The 24,089-nt window shown below is 45.2% G+C and overlaps 1 protein-coding gene and 1 long non-coding RNA gene across 2 annotated transcripts; one reads left to right on the forward strand and one right to left on the reverse strand.

The window, feature by feature from the left end:
• Positions 1-3,130: 3,130 nt before the first annotated feature.
• Positions 3,131-7,821, reverse strand: LOC119629757 (uncharacterized). The gene is made up of 2 exons (XR_005245664.2): positions 3,945-7,821; positions 3,131-3,570 (listed from the first exon to the last, which is right to left on the reverse strand). It is a non-coding gene; the product is annotated as an uncharacterized LOC119629757 (long non-coding RNA).
• A 3,506-nt stretch (positions 7,822-11,327) lies between these two features.
• Suc1 (beta-fructofuranosidase) lies at positions 11,328-12,866 on the forward strand (the record flags this gene model as incomplete). The annotated part of the gene is given in 1 exon segment (NM_001126249.1): positions 11,328-12,866. A coding segment is annotated over 1 exon segment (1,467 nt). The 3' UTR covers positions 12,797-12,866.
• Positions 12,867-24,089: the final 11,223 nt, after the last annotated feature.

Raw genomic sequence — 24,089 nt, forward strand, 5'->3', positions numbered from 1 at the left:
TGGATATTTAATGCAAAAAACTTAAAAAATGTTTTTTTCAATTAATTATAAAGAATTAAAAATTGATAGAATTAAAAAAAAAACTCGCGTGACTTATAAACGCGCCATGATTGGTCATCATAGTTGTGACGTCATAATGTTATAGCTATTTAATAACAGTACAGCGTTTACGGCTAATGCACGTGACTAGACAATAATATTAAAAATTTATTGCTAAAAAACGAGTTGTTAGTTGGTTACGATTAGCTATGTGTGATAAAGGATTTATTAAAGCAAAGTCTGAAGTTTTGGGATTATCACGGTGCACAGCTTGAAACTATTTATTTCGGCGTTTGTCATCTTGGGAAACATTTAAAAACATTTTTTCAGGAGTTGTTTTTGTAGTATTCATGCATAATAGTACAAAAGAAGAACGATAACTTTTGAGGTTCGACATTTTCAATATAAATATTTGAATATTTAACAATGACAACAAAATTAAATAGATCAAAACACTGTACTTATTATTTCTATATAAACCGCAATGAGGGAAAACTAACATTATGACGTCACACATGCACTCGGGTTTGATCGGGAGCTGTCGGCGTGTCTTAGGACCTCGAAAAAAAATAAATTGTTCTGCTATAAAACTAATATATGATCTTTCCATTTATCACAAAAAAAAATTTTTTCAAAAACCCACTTATGTATTCCCTCCTCTGAGGTGCCTGTGGGGGGTCGCGGCATACTCTGGTATAGCAATACCTGTAGGGATGCTGCACACCTTAAGTGGGCCGCGTCGCGGCATGGGAAAATTATAAAATTTTTTTTTTTTTAATTTTTTTGATTTTTAATTTTTCAATAGTTATAAAAAATCATAATTAACAAATTAATTAACTTTAATGAAAATTAACCGCAGGATCTTATAAAGTACATATATCAAAAGGGCTCCACGAAGTTTAAAATTTATAGGCCAATTATTTATACCTTTCATTCCATTGTTTATGCCAATGGAGATTGGGAAAAAACTTGTTAGTTAACAATTGAATAACTTCTTGAAAAAAGATGATTAAACTTTTTTTTCTTCAGGGCTTGATTCGTTCAAGTGTTAAGAAGATACTAGAATTTTTTCAAATTTTTAAAATCACATTTTATGTTATAAAAAATATATTTTTATTGCTGAACTCTCTTTAGCGGCGGCGCGCGCATGCTGTAACAGCCGCGCGGAGCCCTATTTTCAACGTCTAATTAAAATTATAAATAATGGAGATAGAGTTCCGGGAGCTAGGACTTTTTTATTGGAAATTTCCTCCTCTTTAACGAGCTTTTTTCAAAATGGCTTCAATGTTAATATTTTTCAAATTATTAACAAAAAACGAAATATCATTTTTTTTCATCTTATTTTGTTAATAACAATTGCAATTTTTAACCTGCACCAAAATCCTTCAAAAACATTTTTCTAGAGGTGATTCCGAATCGAATGAGCCATCGCTCATATTTTTAGGACCTTTATCTCTATTTTTCACGTTTTTGAACTTGTTGACTAGACTACACTGCGCAAGTCCGATTACAGTCTGGCCCATAGTGCGAAAGAGAAGACTGACCTTCTGGTCAAACTCTTCGCCTCGAACTCGACTGTGGGCGACGGGGGTGTGCACACCACCGAACATCCCTCGGTGTCATAGCTCCCTACCGGGGATCTGCTTCACACAGTGCGCAGTCAGGCGGGAGCTCCGACTCCTGGACGTCCATAAGTCGAGTGGGCCAGACTACATTCCCGCAGTGGTTCTGAAAACGTGCGCCCCTGAGCTGAAACCTGCGCTAACGCGTTTGTATCGCCGCTCGTATAGTACTCTGAGTCTGCGGAGGGACTTCGGTTCCCTCTGTGTTTTGTACCGTATGTTCCATGGGAGTGCTCTGAAGAATTGTTGATACCATCATCTCGTTTTTACTATCGCACCGCCCGCCACCGGAGTAGAGTTCATCCATACTACCTGGAGCCACTGCGTTCATCCACAGTGTGGTTCCAGAGATATTTTTTGTCACGCACCATCCGGCTTTGGAATGAGTTCCCCTCCACGGTGTTTCCCGAGCGCTATGACATATACTTCTTCAAACGAGGCTTGTTTTTTTTGTTATACCTGCTACCTATGCTGATAGCCTTGACAGCCTATTTCATCTTCTGCTTGACGTGTAGGTGAGCTCACGGAGTTCAAACCGGGGGCGTTGCTAACACTGGCAAGAGCAGTGCTTCGCAGAATCTACCACCGGATCGGAAACGCGACCCACTGAGAAGATTCGGCGAGAAACTCAGTGGGCTGTGACTATGGGTTAATTCACTCGTCGAGCCCTTCGTCGCAAGCGACGGGTTGGCCGAGGACGGTGACCGGTGCTTGTGATACCTAAAAGCACCGTTAATGGATCGGAAGGATCCGTAATGACGTGTTTAGGGCGACGTCGACTGTTTAGCATTCAGTCCACAAGATCGGATATGTAATTTCTGGCGGCCACGACAAAAGGGTTTTCATGTCGTGCCTTCTCAAAGTGGCGCAATGATGCCGGCTGTAGATACTTACTGATTGAGTCAAGCTCCAGGTTATCATGGAGATCCACGTTCCTTAGTAACCGTGGTGCTCCGACGGCTATCCTGCAAAAACAGGATTAAATGATGAAGGGGTTTCAAGTTGGTGCGGGCCGCGTGAGCTAATATTACGCTTGCATACGTCATGACGGGGCATATGCAATTTTTGTAGAGTGTCACCTTATTTCAAAGAGACAATTTACTTCGCTCGCAAATCATGGGATAGAGGCGTCCTAATATGGAGGCGGAACGGTCACTTACCGTTTTAATGTGGGGTCGGAAAATGAAGCTTGTTGGAAGTACTTAACGGTAGGCAGCGGCTTTGCTCTGCCCCTAGCAGTGCTGAAGTCCATGGGCATTAGTAGTCACTCACAATCATGTGGGCCGTACGCTTGTCTGCCTACAAGGGCAATAAAAAAGGTACATATGTACATACATACATATATATATATATATATATATATATACGCACATAATACGAGCGTGTTTATATCTTATCGACGCGTGCGTCTCCAAGTACGTAACTTGGAAAGTATGTATAGTGTGATAGTGACTGAACAGAACAGCATATTGTGACAAGAAAATGTTTAATTTAATTTACAAATTTACGAATCGATCCGAAAACATATTAAGTCAGTGTCGGAACGGTACTTCGATAAGACTATGCATCCTGGTAATCGCCTTATCGTTGTCGCCGTTGAGTACTTCTCGAATCCTGCTCACGCATGAGCCAGTCACCTTACTGATCCATCGGAGCTAATAACTCTTGCATTAGACGCCTTCGGCTCTAACACTAGGAGTAGGGATCCCGGTAACCGTACTCGTCGGACTCGGCAAAAAGCTCGACGTGCAACTTAACCCATAATAATATATCAGCTCGCTGAGTTTCTCGCTCGATCTTCTCAGCGGGTCGCGATTTCGTTCCGGTGGTGGATTCATTCGTGAAGGAACTGCTTTTAAGTTGTTAGGTCTCCTTAAAAGTCGAAAGGCTTCCAAGCCACCAGTAATCCCTTAAACATAAAAAAATTGTATCAAATTAACACGAAACATACGTCTACACAACACATCCACAGGTTTGCGAACAAATCGTTTTTAATTGTCTAACCGACAAATATTTTCAGGTAATAAACTGATCCAATAAGATTCCGATACTACTTTGGGGTACCGGAACCCTAAAAACAAGAAAAACAGTTAATATCTACATCACACTTAACTATAATTTCTACGAAGTATGAGATACATATTATTATAAATACATTAGGTGAATGCTACAAAAAGACAAATTGATTGATAAGTGAACGGAATGAAATCATGATTCATCGAAATTTTGTTTTGAAACTAAAAAAATTAAGTGGGTCTCAATTAGAAAACGAAATAAACCAACCGGTCATGGCTCTAAGATTTATCCCCTGGCTTACGCAAACAAAGGAACTAGAAACAGGCATACAAGATAAGCCCACGGGCCCGTGGCAGTGTGCGCGGGCGGGCCGGTGGCGGCAAGAGCAGCGAGCGGATCAAATACTTCTTCGGCCTTGTCCAGCGGCCCGACGTCTGTCTGTATCTGAAGACAACGTCTACAGTGAAACGTTATGTTGTTATGCAGACATGAGTGTACCTGCTGACAGCTCACTCGAGGTTATGAGTTGCAGAAGCCCACAGACATCACGATGAGAATAACGACACCCTTCCAACGTCCACACGACGTCCAAATATGAATTACATTGTATCACAAAGAGAGATCCAAGATCGAGGCATTTGGGATGTGGTGTTGGAAAGCAACGTTACGCATCCCATTCTAGAAGAGCTCCACACAAAAATAACATTTTCTACAATACGCATACGAAACTATGTACTTTGAAGAGAAATCCTAACAACCACGAAAAGCTGATAGGTCACATCGACGGGAAAAGACCACGTGGTCAGTGACCTATGTGCTGGTCAAAACGGATAGCATCGCTTACCGTCATATCAATATCTGAACCGTTTGGGACTACCGATGATAGAGACACATGGAGAGGAGTTATGCCGCGGGTGATGATAGAACAGTTATCAAATTAGACACGACCTTCAGAAAACGAAGACGTCGACTCACAAGAAAAATCTTCCGATAACCACTTAACATCTGATAACATAATAAAATATAACATAACATACATATATGTATGTTATGTTATATTTTATATATGAAGTCGTCGTGGCCTAAAGGATAAGACGTCCGGTGCATTCGTGTTGAAGCGATGCACCGGTGTTCGAATCCCGCAGGCGGGTACCAATTTTTCTAATGAAATACGTACTCAACAAATGTTCACGATTGACTTCCACGGTGAAGGAATAACATCGTGTAATAAAAACCAAACCCGCAAAATTATAATTTGCGTAATCACTGGTGGTAGGACCTCTTGTGAGTCCGCACGGGTAGGTACCACTACCCCGCCTATTTCCGCCGTGAAGCAGTAATGCGTTTCGGTTCGAAGGGTGGGGTAGCCGCTGTAACTATACTGAGACCTTAGAACTTATATCTCGAGGTGGGTGGCGCATTTACGTTGTAGATGTCTATGGGCTCCAGTAACCACTTAACACCAGGTGGGCTGTGAGCTCGTCCATCCATCTAAGCAATAAAAAAAAATATATATATATATGTCGTGGATAACTTTTAGTTGTCGTGGATAACGACTTTTAGTAATATTAAGATGGTGGTTTTGATTATTATTTTAAATGATGAAATGTTGTTTTGATAAATATCACAAAATGAAGGGTAGACTCCGTAACGCCACAGTATAAAATGGCGGTACGTGGACAGAGTCGTGGCACTCGTGTCAGACAGTGATTCCGTCCGTCTCAGTAGTGAGTCTCTGACAGTCAGTCAGTCAGTCAGTCGGTCTGTCGGTATGTGCAACGAAACTGTCGGTTTATCCTGTCATTGTGAAAGTTGTGTGTGTTGAGTTTCAATAATTATTATTGAAAAGTTTTATTGACTAAACTGAGTTCAATCGAATACGAGTGATGACGAAACTACCGCTCAGCCATCCCTGACGTGTGCCGACATATACATATATATAAGCTTGAGGGTAGACATTATCTTGCTGAACACCAAGTAAAACGAAGTCACTTCTTGATTCCTGATTTAATCAACAATATGTTATCTTAACAATTCACTTTAACACTTGTCCAACTTTAACCAGTACGTACAACAGTCACTGAATCACACAACGTAACAAGGATATAGTAAATGCACCAGGCAAACGCAGTCCAGCGAATGTTCATTGCGAGGCACGTACCGCCTTTTTATACTGGCCGGCGCAGCTGGCTTATTTATGAGTCACTTCTGTTGCACCTGTTGTTTACGAGTCGAACGACACGGCCGGCGCACCTGGCTTCTGTGAGTCACTCCTATTGCACGTGCTAAACAGAAATATCGTTAACGCCGTCATATACATAACATAATAAACAACATAACCTAATAAAATGTATTCTATTCATATGCTCAATGCTTTAAATTACCATAAGTTCTTTAAATAAAGAATTATAAAATTGTAAATACGGGAACATGTCTATAAATTCTAAGTTCTGTGTAAATTATCGATCACCGGATAATCATATCACACAAGAACATCCATTCCCTTTGATAAGGGATCTGGTTATGTAACGGCGACTGCACGTCGACAGCTGAGGAGTTATCTGAGACTTATCACAGCGATACCTACGGAGAACACTACAATCTTTGCTGTAACAACGTTAGTGTGAGATTTGTTCTGAGGCATCCGCGGGGCATTGAAGTTGAAATCACAAGGAACGCACTCCTTGAATGATATGCCTTAGTTCGGACTGACGCTGACGCAGGTCCCTAGCGGAGTCCCACTTACTCGGGGACCTGGTAGGAGGCTCGGCCCCGGCCCTAAAAAAACTATTACTTCAATAAAAGTTGAGGAAAAAACGTTAATCACGGGCTTTAATTTGTTCTGACGCCAATCCCATGGCTAGCTTTGGAGCTTACTTAAGGTAGTGTTTCAAGGCTTTTCACCCACATCTCTAGTTCTCTGAGCCATCGCAAGCAACGACCCGTTGTAGCTGGGAGATGCGATACGAAGTATTCTTCAGGTGCTGAAGGAGAAATGTGCAATGCAGCTTGAGGTGCTATATTCTCACTGACTAAAGGCTCGCCGAGTTCCGAGCGGCTACGTATCCGAACATACTCCACGCGTACTCTGTGCAGACTTGGGGCAGGATAAATACATATTTTATATGAAATCTAAACTAATTTACTGACTAGAGGCAGGCAGCGGCTTGGCTCTGCCCCTGGGTTTGCTGACATCCATGGGTGACGGTAACCACTCACCATTAGAGGGGCCGTATGCTCATTTGCCTGCACGAACAATAAAAACAACTATACATTTATTTTGGTCGTTACAATATTCTTCTTTGTTTTGTTTCGGCGACCGCTCACGTAGCCGCCGGCGGTACCTCGGACTATGAGGTCGACTTACTATATTCGGTAGCTTCACTTTTTTTTTTACCTATATTGATAGCCTTGAGAGGCTATTTCAGCTGAACCCTAACGTGTAGGTGAGCTCACAGGGCTCAAACCGGAGTGTTGCTAACACTGGCCCTAGCAAGAGCAGTGCTTCGCAGAATGTACCACCGGATCGGAAACGCGACTCACTGAGAAGATCCGGCGGGAAACACAGTGGGCCTTCGTCGCAAGCGACGGGTTCGACGAGGATGGTGACTGGTGCTTGCGGTACCTAAAGCACCGTTAGTGGATCGGGAGAATCCGTAATGACGTGGCATAGTTTCACAATTGTCTAAGCTTTTTTAGTTTCAGAGACATAGACGCCGGTGCAGCACCGTTGTTGTCAAGCGGGTCGCGCGAGTAATACCAAAAAGTGATTTTAATGTACATAAAATTAACAATCTAGTTGTGACTCCTAAATAGTTTTCGAAAAAATCTACGTCGCAAAAACGCTTATATTTCTTCAAATATGTTAACATTAATTTATGATAAGTTAACAAAGTTTTGTTCTCAGCGCAAACCAGACCAAAAGTCAACATGAATGTTAATCACTTCCGCAAGATCGACATCTGTTCAAAGAACTCGTTCAATTGTTTTCGATTTAAAAAATGAAACCATTGCATGAGCCGCCCCACTCTCACCTTGTTGTTTAGAACAACATGAAAATTAAGTTGAATCGATACTTAGGACATCGTTAACTTTAAATTTTGTTGAAGCTGCCCATCTCCCGGCGCCGCGTCGGGTCGCATCGCTAGAGTCGCTATAAGACTACAACGAAATAAATTTAGTTTCAATAACAAATTCACAATTTGATGCTCCGTTTATTCTTCCATGACCGCGTAAACTATACAGTTTCCGTAACTTATCTACGTCGGAAACTATTAAACAAGAATAAATACAAGATTCACGGCCATTTTTAATTCATGTTGCATTTTGAATTAGTTTCGTGACTCGACAAAAATGCATCAGCATGTTTTGGAAGAGAAGAGGGAAGAGAATGTCAGATAGGAAAACGAGGAAAGGATACCGTTGCAGACTTCCGAGGACCGCTGATCTACCGTTGAGTATTATTATCTAGTAATCGGACGAGAGTGGGGTTGCACAGTTCTGTTTTCATTAAAGAGCACACTTTATGCTTGTCCCGCGCGCCGCGACCCTAAAATCGCGAACTATAACATGGTTAGGAACGACAGGCCCACTGCTCGTGGTGGTAGTACCGTCATTTACTATAGAAGAGCTCTGCATTGCGTCCCGCTCGATTGTCCCGCGCTCGCTAATATCGAAGCATCAGTGTGCCGAATCTCACTGACGGGACACGCACCGATCATTATCGCGTCCGTTTATCTTCCACCGGATAAGATCGTTCTAAGCAGTGATGTCGAGGCGCTGCTCGGCATGGGTAGCTCTGTCATTCTGGCGGGTGACCTAAATTGTAAACACATCAGGTGGAACTCTCACACCACAACCCCTAATGGCAGACGGCTCGATGTTAGTCGATGATCTCGCCTTCGATATCGTGGCTCCGCTAACCCCGACTCACTACCCGCTAAATATCGTGCATCGCCCGGATATACTCGACATAGCGTTATTAAAAAACGTAACTCCGCGCTTACACTCGATCGATGTAGTTTCAGAGTTAGATTCAGATCACCGTCCCGTCGTTATGAAGCTCGGTCGCGCTCCCGATTCCGTTCCCGTCACGAGGACTGTGGTGGATTGGCACACGCTGGGCATCAGCCTGGCTGAATCTGATCCACCATCGCTCTCGTTTAGCCCGGACTCTACCCCGTCTCCTCAGGATACCGCTGAAGCCATAGACATCGTAACCTCACACATCACCTCAACATTAGATAGATCATCGAAGCAAGTTGTAGCGGAGGACTTCCTTCACCGCTTCAAATTGTCCGATGATATTAGGGAACTCCTTAGAGCTAAGAACGCCTCGATACGCGCCTACGACAGGTATCCTACCGCGGAAAATCGTATTCGAATGCGTGCCCTACAACGCGACGTAAAGTCTCGCATCGCCGAAGTCCGAGATGCCAAATGATCTGATTTCTTAGAAGAACTCGCGCCCTCGCAATTTTCTTACTACCGCTTAGCTCGTACTCTCAAATCGGATACGGTAGTAACTATGCCCCCCCTCGTAGGCCCCTCAGGCCGACTCACGGCGTTCCATGATGATGAAAAAGCAGAGCTGCTGCCCGATACATTACAAACCCAGTGCACGCCCAGCACTCAATCCGTGGACCCTGTTCATGTAAAATTAGTAGACAGTGAGGTAGAACGCAGAGCCTTCTTGCCACCCTCGGATGTATTACCATCCGTCACCCCGATGCAAGTTAAAGACTTGATCAAAGACTTACGTCCTCGCAAGGCTCCCGGTTCCGACGGTATATCTAACCGCGTTATTAAACTTCTACCCATCCAACTCATCGTGATGTTGGCATCTATTTTCAATGCCGCTATGGCGAACTGTATCTTTCCCCCGGTGTGGAAAGAAGCGAACGTTATCGGCATACATAAACCCGGTAAACCAAAAAATCATCCGACGAGCTACCGCCCGATTAGCTTCCTCATGTCTCTAGGCAAACTGTATGAGCGTCTGCTCTACAAACGCCTCAGAGACTTCGTCTCATCCAAGGGCATTCTCATCGATGAACAATTCGGATTCCGTACAAATCACTCATGCGTACAACAGGTGCACCACCTCACGGAGCACATTCTCGTAGGACTTAACCGACCAAAGCCGATCTACACGGGAGCCCTCTTCTTCGACGTTGCAAAAGCGTTCGACAAAGTCTGGCACAACGTTTTGATTTTCAAACTTTTCAACATGGGCGTACCGGACAGTCTCGTGCTCATCATACGGGACTTTCTGTCTAACCGCTGACGACACAACCGATTACTATTCAAGTAGAAAAAAAGTCCCTAATCGCGAGTAAACTCCAGAGCGCAGCGCTAACCCTCGGACAATGGTTCAGAAAATGGCGCATAGACATGAACCCAGCGAAAAGCACAGCAGTGTTATTTCAAAGGGGAGGCTCACCGCTTATTTCCTCCCACATTAGGAGGACCCCCCGATTACCCTCTTATGCCAACCTATACCCTAGGCCAGGAAGGTCAAGTACCAGGGTGTCACCCTGGATGCATCCATGACATTTCGCCCGCATATAAAACAGTCCGCGACCGTGCCGCATTTATTCTCGGCAGACTCTATCCCATGATCTCTAAGCGGAGTAAAATGTCCCTTCGGAACAAGGTGACACTTTACAAAACTTGCATAAGGCCCGTCATGACTTACGCGAGTGTGGTGTTCGCTCACGCGGCCCGCACACACATAGACACCCTCCAATTCCTCCAATCCCGCTTTTGCAGGTTAGCCGTTGGGGCTTCGTGGTTCGTGAGGAAAGTTGACCTACACGACGACCTGGGCCTCGATCAGTCCAGAAATACATGAAGTCAGCATCGGAACGGTACTTGGTAAGGCTATGCGTCATGATAATCGCCTTATCGTTACCGCCGCTGACTACTCCCCGAATCCTGATCATGCAAGAGCCAGTCACCGTCGACGTCCTAGACACGTCCTTACGGATCCATCAGATCCAATAACCTTTGCATTAGACGCCTTCAGCTCCAACACTAGGAGCAGGCTTAGGGACCCCGGTAACCGTACTCGTCGAACTCGACAAAGAGGTCGGCGTGCAACCTAACCCATGCATCAGCCCGCTGAGTTTCTCGCCGGATCTTCTCAATGGGTCGCGATTCCGATCCGGTAGTAGATTCATTCGCGAAGCAATTGCTCTTGAGTTGTTAGGTCTCCTTTGGAGGCGCTCGGGCAGTTGTTAGCAAATCCTACCCCTCCTGGCTGAGCGTTTGCTCGCCCACATGTCCTGGTGAAACTGGAAAGGCTTCCGGGCCACCAGTAATCTTTCAATCATTAAAAAACTTTATGCTTGCGCACCCAATATGCATTCTGAGTGATGTTTATCGGGCCAGTCTCACAATAGCGTTTAAACTTAATCGCTGACATTGAACTTGTTTTTGAAAACTAAAATACGAAGTTTAAATAATTGCATAACAATATGTATGATCTGAAGCAAAAAAAATAAAACATTAGTGCCTAATTTAGTCACGCACCGCGTCGCCTCCTCGCACCACACGAAACACTCCATAGATAATGTTATCGAGATCGAGGTCGCTTCTCGGGGCGAGTATAAAAGGGGGCGGCCACACGCGAATTTCAACTAGTATTAGTCATGTTCGCCTGGAGCACACCGGTGGCGCTGGCCGCCGTGCTCGCCGTGACGCTGGGACAAGCTCTCCGCCAGCAAAATGAGACCACTAAGCGAGAACTTGAAGAATACATCGCGGATAAAAAGGCAGAAATCAATCCACGGTACCGCCCGCACTATCACATCTCTCCGCCCGTCGGCTGGATGAATGACCCTAACGGCTTTTCATACTACAAGGAAAAATTCCACCTCTTCTATCAGTTTTACCCTTACGACAGCGTTTGGGGTCCGATGCACTGGGGTCACGTTTCCAGTAGCAACCTGATCGACTGGGAACACCTCCCTACGGCTCTCATCCCTGAAACCGAAATGTGCTTCTCGGGCGGCGCCGTCGTCCACGGAGATGACCTGGTACTGTTATACACGGGCCGCGTCACTACTGACACGGACCCGTTTTACAACGAAACTCAATATCTAGCCTTCAGTAACGACGGAGTTAACTTCCGCAAGTATGAAGGAAATCCAGTCCTCTCCTACGTGCCCGACAATTCAGCTGATTTCAGAGACCCCAAGATTTGGAAATTCAAAGATCATTGGTATGTTGTCATTGGCAGCTCAAGCAATAAACGGGGAAGAGTGCTCCTTTACAGATCAGGGGATCTGTTTAATTGGGAGTTTTTGTCGGTCTTGGGAGAATCAGACGGCGACATGGGCTACATGTGGGAATGTCCCGATCTGTTTGAACTCGGCGGAAAAACCATTTTCCTCTGGTCCCCTCAAGGATTGGAACCGAAAGGCGACAGATACAAGAACACGTATCAGACCGGATACTATATTGGGGAATTAGACTATGAAACTTTTGAATTTAAAACTGATAAGTATTTCCAAGAATTAGATTACGGTCACGATTTTTATGCGACTCAAACCATACAGGGCGACGGCAAGACTTACTTGATTGGCTGGTTTAATATGTGGGAAGTGCCGCACCTTGAGAAAGAGGACGGCTGGGCGGGGACGACGACGCTCGTTAGAGAGCTGCAGCTGATCGGCACGCGGATCACCATGAACCCACTAGAAGGAATCCAAGATCTGAGAACCGATAGCGTCCATAACGGAGATCTAGAGCCCCAGCAAGCGATAGAATTCGGCCCAACTGCTGAAATTATTCTACAAGGATGTCTCGACCAGAAGATTGAGTTGCTGATTCAAGGTAAAGAAGGAGGTCTTGTCACAACAGTGACGTGGGATCCTGAAGTCGGTAAAGTGATTGTTAACAGGAGCGGAGAAGTAAGGCAAGTGGAATGGGTTCCAATCGGAAAGACCTCATGGAGACTATTCTTGGATGCAAGTTCTTTGGAGTTGTTCTGTGGAGAAGGTGAGGTAGTATTCAGTTCGAGGATCTTCTCTGATGGAGATTGGGTCGTAAAGAATTCCAGCCCGCAAACCTTGTCCGTAGAAGCGTATCGATTGAGAAGAAGTGTACCCGCTTAAGCGTGTGATTTCTCAGTTTTCTTGTGATCGTAGGCAATTCGATCAGAAATATATTTGGCCTTACAAAGTATGTTATTTAAATGATTTTTTTATTAGATTAAGCGCGGGTTACGTATTAGGCTGCATACGTTGGATAATGTACTAAAAATATGATATTATTTGGCGCTGAAATTTACATAAGCTTAATGAGTTATAGCATGTTTGAGATAGTTTAAGGACTTTAAATGTAATTTTAAGTCTAATAAGCTTACGCCCCCATCATTATTGGCCGCGAATACGAACTAAGTACGAAGTACATACGTACTTACTAAGAAGCAACCATAAGTAGATACAGTGTGCACCGAGCGCCTTACATACTTATTCCACTATTTATTTATATCGTACTGTAGTTTGATGCCATAGCCTTGCCCGATATTCTTCGTGAGGCGTTCGGTGTCACGTTTTTACGTCATCAAAAACTATTAAAACAACACGTGAATACTAAATATCTTAAAACGAACATAATCGTTTCATGACTGTAATTTGTTCCTATAAAGTACTTTGTTGCTTAAATAATAAATTGAATCCATTCAAATGTCAAATCCGTGCTGGGAGGAACTCAGTCAGTGTTCGTTATAGTTGTGCTGCTCTTGTTTACGAGACCCTCGGGACAGAGCGATCACTTTTATTGGTCAACTATAAATGTACGAAGCAGGCGCCTCGCCTACACTTTTTTCCCTAGTTAATTGTTGGTAGCCTAAGGGGCTATTCCGACTTCGCGCGGACCGGTAGGTGAGCTCACGGGCTCTACCTGAGAGAATTGCTAAAACCAGCCTTTGCAAGAGCAGTGCTTCCTGAACCTACTAGGTACCGCATTGGAAGGAATTTCGACTCACTGAAATGATGCAGCGTGAAACTCACTAAATGACGTCAAATCAATGCAGCGCTGATTCCTCGCTGCGGCCGAGCGACTATCTGCTAGAATCGGCCGCTTGAGAACTGAGTTCAGTTGTATTACATTTTAATTACGTTTATTTGACTACTGGTGGCATCACATCTTGTGAGCCTGCTTATTACTGCCGCAAAGCAGAATTGCGTTCTGGTTTGAAGACTGTGGCAGTCGTTGTACTACATAATAGAGATTCAAATCTCATGTCTCATTGTCTCAACGTGGGTAGAGGCAGTGACGCCTAGTGCAATAATTATATTCCATCACTTGTCACGACCAACGGATAGAGGATCATGTTTTCTTGATAACCGAATTTTAGTGTTCGAATAGCATTATAATGGAAAGTGGACCGGTCACACCCTCAGAGAGCTCCCAACCTTATTTCTAGACGTATTCTCGAGTGAGCCAGTGGAATGAAGGAAATTTGGTCGTCTTAGCCTTACGTTCAGTAGCAGCAGAACTGAACACGACCAATCATCCAGGGGAGTTCTGCGCATAGCGTAGCCTCCTCCATTACCTCTTGTAGATTTTGAGCCTTCTGAGACATCCGATATGAGCGAGCACATTTCAGCGCGCTATGTCATCCGCACACATTGGTCAGACTATTTTTGAGATACTGCGGTATATCAGCTGAGAGAATGTTGTGCAGTTTCCCAAACGCTGTCCATCCGAGTTGAATCCAACGATTGATTTCTTTCTGCAAGGTCTAGGGTGCCCGATCTTTATTGGAGCGAACACTACGCGGGTAGTCAATATGACTTTAGTCCGACGTGAGCAGTGCCACAGGCAACCGGATACTTTTAGAATTTTTATGGAATTCAAGCAACGTTTAACAGAAAGTTGTATTAGAGCCCCGGGGAGCGGTCGTGGCCGGGTCTATGTGTCCGTAGAGAGCACCGCTGTGTTAGTGTTGCCACCTGCTCAGCGAGATCCAGCCTCGTGGGTACGGCTGCCTGTCGTGAGCCAATATAGTTTTATTATATCATCTTAAATTATCGACCACTTAAAAGATAAGATGCGGATAGGATACAGAGCTTAGATAATCACCAATACAATCAATTATTACTTGTAGTTTAGTCTGTGTTAATTAATAACTGCTGTGGTGGTGGAAAGATTTTCTATAAAAATCAAATCTGAACCATATGCTTAGTAATAGCTCTACAGCAGTAGCTACAGAGCAATGGTGCAGTGTAGGTCACACACACACACATAAGTCTAATAAAATTAATCAATTATGTGTAAGTGACGGAAACAACTTACCGTCATGCTGACCGCATACTCGTTCGTGGAGTACCACAGTACCACCAAAGATTGTTTAATTTTGATATACACACTAAGTATTCGTTCTACGAATCTACTTTATTAAACACAATATACTAACACTTCCGTGTCTCTATATTTTTGAAATTATTTTGTTTGTAAAAAATAACTGTAAATTGTTTAAAACCACAGGTGAAGTTTCGCAACGTAACCGGCGCGACCAAAATAAATTGTGTTTGCACTGTGCTAAGGCAACTCTTATGCAAAAAAGTATACTGTGTATGGCACCGAAAATATATAATAAGCTACCTGATGCTATGAAAAAAGACAAATTATTTTTGTTTAAAAAGAATTTGAAAAAATTATTAACCTTAAGATGCTATTATACAGTTAACGATTTCTTAAATGATAAATCATTATGTTAATTGTATGTTCGCTTCTTACTGTTCTTTGTTTTCGTTTTATCACTGAAATAACTAATTCTTATTCAATTAATTTATTTGTTGTTTGTTATTTTAATTCATTAATAATGTAAATAATTTTTAATAATATTTGCACGCCGACCTGGTAGAAACACGCTGTTCTATAAAATAACTAACAAGTATCAACAACTTTGTAAACCGTGTTTTAGCTAATAAAATTTGATTTGATTTGATTTGATTTGATTACGAATCCCCACAGATGTTCTCTGAACATTAAAATTACATCAAACTTTTTTCATAACATCCTCACCAACACAACGTTATGACGCATGTACAGGAAAATTCATGCTCACATCGTGGAACGTATTATAAATTTTGTTGCCAATCACATTTACACATTCGCGGCTGTCCGCCCGCGCGCCCGTCCGTATTGCATTCACTTTTTTTTTTTTTTATGATTGAAGGATTACTGGTGGCCCGGAGGCCTTTCCAGTTTCACCAGGACAGGTGGGCGAGCAAAGGCTCAGCCAGGAGGGGTGGGATTTGCTAACAGCTGCCCGAGCGCCTCCGAAGGAGACCTAACAACTCAAGAGTAGCTGCTTCGCGAATGAATCTACTACCGGATCGGAATCGCGACCCGCTGAGAAGATCCGGCGAGAAACTCAGCGAGCTGATTCATGGGTTAGGTTGCACGGCGAACTCTTTGTCGAGTTCGACGAGTACGGTTACCGAGGTCCCTAAGCCTGCTCCTAGAGCTGAAGGCGTCTAGTGCAAAGGTTATTGGATCTGATGGATCCGTAAGGACGTGTCTAGGGCGTCGACGGTGACTGGCTCCTGCATGATCAGGATTCGGGGAGTAGTCAGCGGCGGCTACGATAAGGCGATTATCATGACGCATAGCCTTATCGAAGTACCGTTCCGACGCTGACTTCATGTATTTCTGTATAGATTCGAGGCCCAGGTCGTCGTGTAGGTCAACGTTCCTCACGAACCACGGAGCTCCGACGGCTAACCTGCAAAAGCGGGATTGTAGGGATTGGAGGGTGTCTATGTGTGTGCGGGCCGCGTGAGCGAACACCACACTCGCGTAAGTCATGACGGGCCTTATGCAAGTTTTGTAAAGTGTCACCTTGTTCCGAAGGGACATTTTACTCCGCTTACAGATCATGGGGTAGAGTCTACCGAGAATAAACGCGGCACGGTCACGGACTGATTTTATATGCGGGCGGAATGTCATCGATGCATCCAGGGTAACGCCCAGGTACTTGACCTTCCTGGCCCAGGGTATGGATTGACTAAAGAGAGTAATCGGGGGTGTGAGATTCCTCCTCCTAATACGGGAGGAAATCCGTGTGGAACTTCCCCTCTGAAATAGCACCGCAGTACTTTTCGCTGGGTTGATGTCTATGCGCCATTTTCGGAACCACTGTCCTAGGGCTAGGGCTGCGCTCTGAAGCTTCTTCGCGATTAGGGACTTGTTTCTACTGGAATAGTAAACAGTCGTGTCGTCGGCGAATAAAGCTAAATGGGTCGGCGGCGACCGGGGAATATCGTTAACGAATAAGCTAAATAGGAGGGGTGAAAGGACAGAACCTTGTGGGACTCCAGCTGTGAGAGGTCGTGGGGAGGAGCGGGTTCCCTCGACTCGATATCGAAAAGAGCGGTTCGACAAGAAGTCCCGTATGATGAGCACGAGACTATCCGGCACACCCATGTTGAATAGTTTGAAAATCAAACCGTTGTGCCAGACTTTGTCGAACGCTTTTGCGACGTCGAAGAAGAGAGCTCCCGTGTATAACGGTTTTGGTCGATTAAGCCCCACAAGAATGTGCTCCGTGAGGCGGTGCACCTGTTGAACGCATGAGTGATTTGTACGGAATCCGAATTGTTCGTCGATGAGAATGCCCTTGGATGAGACGAAGTCTCTGAGGCGTTTGTAGAGCAGACGCTCATACAGTTTGCCTAGAGACATGAGGAGGCTAATCGGGCGGTAGCTCGTCGGATGATTTTTTGGTTTACCGGGTTTATGTATGCCGATAACGTCCGCTTCTTTCCACACCGCAGGAAAGATACAGTTCGCCATAGCGGCATTGAAAATAGATGCCAACATCACGATGAGTTGGACGGGTAGAAGTTTAATAACGCGGTTGGATATACCGTCGGAACCGGGAGCCTTGCGAGGACGTAGGTCTTTGATCAAGTCTTTAACTTCCATCGGGGTGACGGGTGGTAACGCATCCGAGGGTGGCAAGGAGACTCTGCGTCCTACCTCACTGTCTACTAATTCTACATGAACAGGGTCCACGGATTGAGTGCTGGGCGTGCACTGGGTTTGCAATGTATCGGCCAGCAGCTCTACTTTCTCGTCATCATCGAACGCCGCGAGTCGGCCTGAGGGGCCTACGAGGGGGGGCATAGTTACTACCGTATCCGATTTGAGAGTACGAGCTAATCGGTAGTAAGACCTTTGGGAGGGCGCGAGTCCTTCTAAGAAATCAGACCATCTAGCATCTCGGACTTCGGCGATGCGAGACTTTACGTCGCGTTGTAGGGCACGCATTCGAATACGATTTTCCGCGGTAGGATACCTGTCGTAGGCGCGTATCGAGGCGTTCTTAGCTCTAAGGAGTTCCCTAATATCATCGGACAATTTGAAGCGGTGAAGGAAATCCTCCGCTACAACTTGTTTCGATGATCTATCTAATGTTGAGGTGATGTGTGACGTTAAGATGTCTATGGCTTCAGCGGTATCCTGAGGAGACGGGGTAGAGTCCGGGTTAAACGGGAGCAATGGTGGATCAGATTCAGCCAGGCTGATGCCCAGCGTGTGCCAATCCACCACAGTCCTCGTGACGGGAACGGAGTCGGGAGCGCGACCGAGCTTCATAACGACGGGACGGTGGTCTGAATCTAACTCTGAAACTACTTCGATCGAGTGTAAGCTCAGAGTTACGTTTTTTAATAACGCTATGTCGAGTATATCCGGGCGATGCGCGATATTTAGCGGGTAGTGAGTCGGTGTTAGCGGAGCGACGATATCGAAGGCGAGATCATCGACTAACGCATCAAGCCGCCTGCCATTCGGGGTTGTGGTGTGTGAGTTCCACCTGATGTGTTTACAATTTAGGTCGCCCGCCAGAATGACAGAGCTCCCCATGCCGAGCAGCGCCTCGATATCACTGCTTAGAACGATCTTATCCGGTGGAAGATAAACGGACGCGATAACGATCGGCGCGTGTCCCGTCAGTGAGATTCGGCACACTGATGCTTCGATTTTAGCGAGCGCGGGAGGATCGAGCGGGACGCAATGCAGGGCTCTTCTATAGTAAATGACGGTACCACCACCACGAGCAGAGAGCCTGTCGTTCCTGACCATGTTATAGTTCGCGATTTTAGGGTCACGGCGCGCGGGCTTAAGTAGGGTCTCCTGCACTAAAAAGATATCAATTTGATGGTCACGCAAAAAGTCAGAAACCTGATCACGTTGATTTGCGAGACCGTAAGCGTTAAAAAATCCTATCGTTACGGATAGGGGCTTTATTCTACTTATATACGCCATTGATTACCGGCGGAGTGAGGGGAGGACGTACGTATTTAATGACGCGTATACGTCGGCGTATTCTTGCACAACGGCGATAAAGTGTTGTGCAGTGGAGGCAGCGCGAATGGCGTCGCCCAAAGCGTTAACGCGCTCAAAGTTGATCGACTGAAAGAAGTCGATCGCTAAAGCGAGATTGTCGGACGCGGTCGGAGGGCAAGTCGCGGGAGAGGGACGAGTTGCGGGGGCGGGACGAATCGCGGAGGAGGGAGTTGTAACCGTGTTCGTGTACGGCAGCGGTTTCGCCCAAGCCGAGACACTGGGCACCGGCGCCGGAACGAACGCTGGCTTAGCCTGCGACACAGAGGGTGCCGAGGCTTTGATGTCTGGGCCGGAAGCTCGGAGGCGGTTTTGGCGGGCGACGCGGCGATTTATTTTCGGGGCTCGGGGGCATCCGCGGTAATTTGCGGGGTGACCCTGTGTACGACACAGGACGCAGCTAGGCGGTTCCGTCGCGGTTTTTTGATCGCGAGTGCAGAGGGCCGTGGCGTGATCTCCTAAACACTTGACGCATCGGGGGCGCGCGTGACAGTTACGGGAAGAATGCCCGTATAATTGGCAGTTATGGCACTGGCTAGGTGTGCCTTTCTTGTGTGGGGTTTCGACGGCGATTCCGGAAAGGCTACAGACCGTTCGGATGTTGAATATTTGCTTACCCTCGGGGGTAGGCTGGAGGGCGACGAGAACCATGTTATATGGCTCCCTTCCGCGACCTGTGTGCATGCGGTGTAGGGAGTTAACCGGTAGGCCTTGTTCGAGAAGTTCGGCCTTGACTAGCTCGGCATCCAACTCTTTAGGGATGCCACGTATGACGACACGGAGTTCGCGCTCCTCCTGGAGCGTATACGTGTGGAAACTTATTCGCTCCTTACGGAGGTAAGAAGAGAGGGCCCTATGGTCGTCGGGTGTTCGAACCTTAATTTGAATGCCGTTCGCGAGGTTACGGGCATTCGTGAAGTTGATATTTTTAGCCTTAAGGGCCAGGGAAACTCGATCCCAAGCTGCCTTCTCTTGGAGGATTACCGGGGGAGGGGTCTGGGTTTTATTTTGTGCCACCGGACGCGGCGACGGAGTGGCACGGGCTGGAGGCGCAACGGGAGTCTGAGGGCGGGGGCGCGACGCGTTCGCGGCTTTGCTAATTTTAGCGGCCGCGGGAGCTCGAGACTCCGCGGCACGCTTCTTACCCTTTTGTACCAGGGTGAATCCATCAGTCGATGAGGCGGGAGCAAGGTCGACCTCCATCTCCGAGTCAGAGTCGGAGGACGAGGAGGCGGGCGCAGGTGACCTACGAGCAGGTGTTTTGGAGATCACGACGGAGGCTGCGGATGATCGCGCTGCTGGAACGGTGGCCACGGCGGACGACGCAGCAGTTTTACTCGCCAGTATAGGCGACGCGGGAACGGCAGGCACGACGGAGGCTGCGGTGCTCGATGCAGAAGCTTTGCACGCAGGTACAGGCGACGCAGGAGCAGCGAGCTCGGCGGAGTCTACGAGAGGGCTCGCGATGTGATCGGCCTTGAAGGCCAGAAACTCTGAGGCGAGCTGTGGGTGGCGAAGTCGGAGGAATTCCGCGAATACAGCGTCCATGATCGCTGAGTGCCCAGGTGGGGCGGCCCCGGGTCTTGAAAACACTCGCCTTGCGGCGAGGCCCCAACTTCTCGGACCTGAGCGGTTCTATTGAACACAGGTGGCGATGCGGCACGATTACTACAGGACAAAGAAAAAAAAACACAACAAAACGGAAATAACAAAAAGAAACAGAACAATTAACCACTTCCAGGAAAACAGTTTGTCGGCAGATGTACCACGAACACAGAAACAACAAAAGGAAACAAAACAAATAAAAACTTCCAGGAAGAGCACTTAGTCGGCAGATGTACCACGAACACAGGCCGCGCGAACAATGGCCGGGCTAACAAAAGCCGGGCGAACAAAGACCGGGCGATCGAGTGGTCGATGAGCACGTCCGCACGTGACGGGTGCCTCTATCGGAATGATTGCATTCACTACACGGCGTACGTTACACTGTATATATTTGTGTAATTATTTTAGTATATTCTTATATTGTTAGGCGTTTTAGTGTCATCCTGTACCTGCCCGCGGCGCATACGAACAACTTCACACACTTGCTGCAACTATTCAAGCACCAACACCGGGCTGTATCTAAAAAATGTGCACGGCAGGACAATGAAATAATTGTTCAAAATATACTGGGAAAACTTTACCAGTCTGCTCCTAATGATACTACAGATGCATATTGAAATATCTTTGTTTGGAACTAAGTATACATTATTGTGAATTATCGTTATTCCAATATTTGTTCCTGTAGCATCTATATATTAATACGTGAAGCAAAAATTTTTACGTCTATATATTAATACGTGAAGCAAAAACTTTGTATACCTTTTTACGAAAATTGCGCGGACGGAGGAGTATGAAATTTTCCACACTTATAGAGAATATAGAGAAGTAGTGCTCAATGCTAATATATATTTTTAATTAGTACATAAAAGATACATTAAATCAATAAAGAAAACATTACACACACTACATACCATGTATTTGACGCACACACACACGCATGCATACTAATTATTTTGTTCTTGACGTCTGTTGTCAAATTGAGAATAGATTAAATATTGTTTGTCTTTGTTAATATTTTTTATAGTGTAGTTTTGGCGAAATTTGTGATTATAGAAGTATAAAATACAATCACAATAGTGTACAAACTTACAATTCCTATTAATTATAGTCGAATTTCGACTACTGCGGGACCTCTAGTACCAAGAATTAGCTGTACATAATTCAGTGCAACAGTAAAATGCATATTTCATGAACCGTTGCGAAGTGTAGGGGGTGATGGCGCGCCGCGGTTCGTAGCTACAGCATCTCACGTTACATTCTGACAGCGCGGTGGCAGCTCGCAACCGCTACACGAGCCAAGCCGGGCCAGGGATGGGCTGATGCTCATTTTCATTCATCGACACAAGTGCACGAAAAATTCTATATCGTGATAAAAATCGTTTATTTACTCGTAGGCGTAGTGTGAGCTTGCACGGGTAAGAATCACTATTCCACTTAGTTCGCTCGCAACGCAGTCGTGAGCATAAAGGTCAAGGTGGTTACTATTACTATACACATTATTACACTATATGCCTTCGTAGAGTGCTGGAACTCTTCGGACATATTGCTCGTAAAGAGGGTCACAATCTGATGGTGACAGGAAAGGTAGATAGCAAACGTCCCAGAGAACGCAGTCCCACGAGATGGTCGGACCAAATACGACCTTCTCTGAACATCAACTTCCACAATGCCCTTCATGAAGCTAAGGATCGCAGCAGATGGAGGGAAATCGTACGGGAGAAACTGATACATACGGCCCTCAGTAATGAGGAAAACGACGCGAGGAGGAGGAGTTACTATTACGATGTGATTGAGACTTTAGTCTCAAGGGCTCACAGAAGGCACAACGTAACCTGACACATTGCTTTAGCGCTACGTAGAGCTCAGCCACGCCTCTCGCATTGTTGCTGTCCAGAAGCATCGGTTTTTTTATTGCTTAAATGGGTGGACGAGCTCACGGCCCACCTGTTGTTAAGTGGTTACCGGAGTCCATGGACATCGATGAGAGGCGCGGTGTACTCGTGTCGAGCGACGACCGCACCACTAAATGCTGCAGGCAGGTAAACTGTTTAATGAACTACTTACTTAACATACGTTCACGATTGACTTCTACAGTGAAGGAATAACATCGTGCAATAAAAGTACACTCGAAATTATTTAAAAATTACGTAATACCTGGTGGCAGTGCAGTGTGTAGAGCTCCCAGCACGACGGAGCTAAGTGGTTATCGTAGTTGATACCTAAACACCACAATGAGACCCTTGAGACATGGAGTCGAAGTCTCATCTGGCTAGTATCTAGCTGTCCCAACTGAGTGATGGTACCAACCCGTGCGGACTCGTGTCTCTAGACGCTGTTGTCAGTATTTAGATAGGAGACGGGCTATGAGCCCTAATTCAAATCGCATCTAATAAAAGTTGTCGTTGCCTAACGGATAAGAAGTCCGCTCCATTCGTGTTGAGCGATGCAACGGTGTTCGAATACCAGGCGGGTACCAATTTTTATAATGAAATACGTACTCAAGAAATGTTCACCAATGTCTTCCACGGTGAAGGAATAACATCGTGTAATAAAAATCAAACCCGCAAAATTATAATTTGCGTAATTACTGGTTGTAGGACCTGTTGTGAGTCTGCGCGGGTGGGTACCACCACGGAATAGATAAATAAGGTTGGAATGGTAATGTAGGCGGGGCAAGCGTGCCACAGTTATGATAGAACAAACATAACTCGACCGATTCTTTCATTCACCGCGTTTAGTGCGCTTCGGACTACTTGGCGAACAGATCTCCGCTTTATAGTGCCGTGTTGTGCAATTATAACTTGTAAAACAAAAAATCAAACCTCAAGTATAGAGCGAGGAGGTATATCTTTCGATCGGTAAGTCGAAATTACCATTTAATTACAATATTATTTGTCTAAAACATAAAAATATACTGAGCATTATGAAATTCCAAACATTAACAATATTATTGCAGCAAGTTATAAATAGCATACATTGCGCGATGTGTACTCGCCCAATGAACGCAATGACCAAGTCAGCTTCCAATGTACTACATGCATTGCGTTCTCTACACTTCAATCTTTGAAATTTCGGCCTTTGCCCTGATTGGCCGTGCAGTTTGTCGATAGTGAGGTGACCATGTGGTAAAATCATCGACAGAATTCTCGACTATATTTACATTTGACATGGATAATTTTTGCATTATTTTATATTTAATTAATGATACCTAGTATATTCTTAGTGAGACGTATTTTGAGTAAAATAAATATGTATTATTATTATTGAATTATTATCATTGAATTAAAGTGAAGGTATAATATAAAGGGACATGTAGACCTCTAATTTACGGGTATTTACTATATTGTCTAAGACGTATTAAAATCTAAGTAAAATGCTATTTGACTTATGCAGTAAATTAAAAATTTTAGGTTTCCTAAAGAACCTAACGCCAGGGAACAA

Source organism: Bombyx mori, chromosome 17 (genome assembly GCF_030269925.1).
Source record: "Bombyx mori chromosome 17, ASM3026992v2".
In the NCBI taxonomy this organism is placed as follows: domain Eukaryota; kingdom Metazoa; phylum Arthropoda; class Insecta; order Lepidoptera; family Bombycidae; genus Bombyx; species Bombyx mori.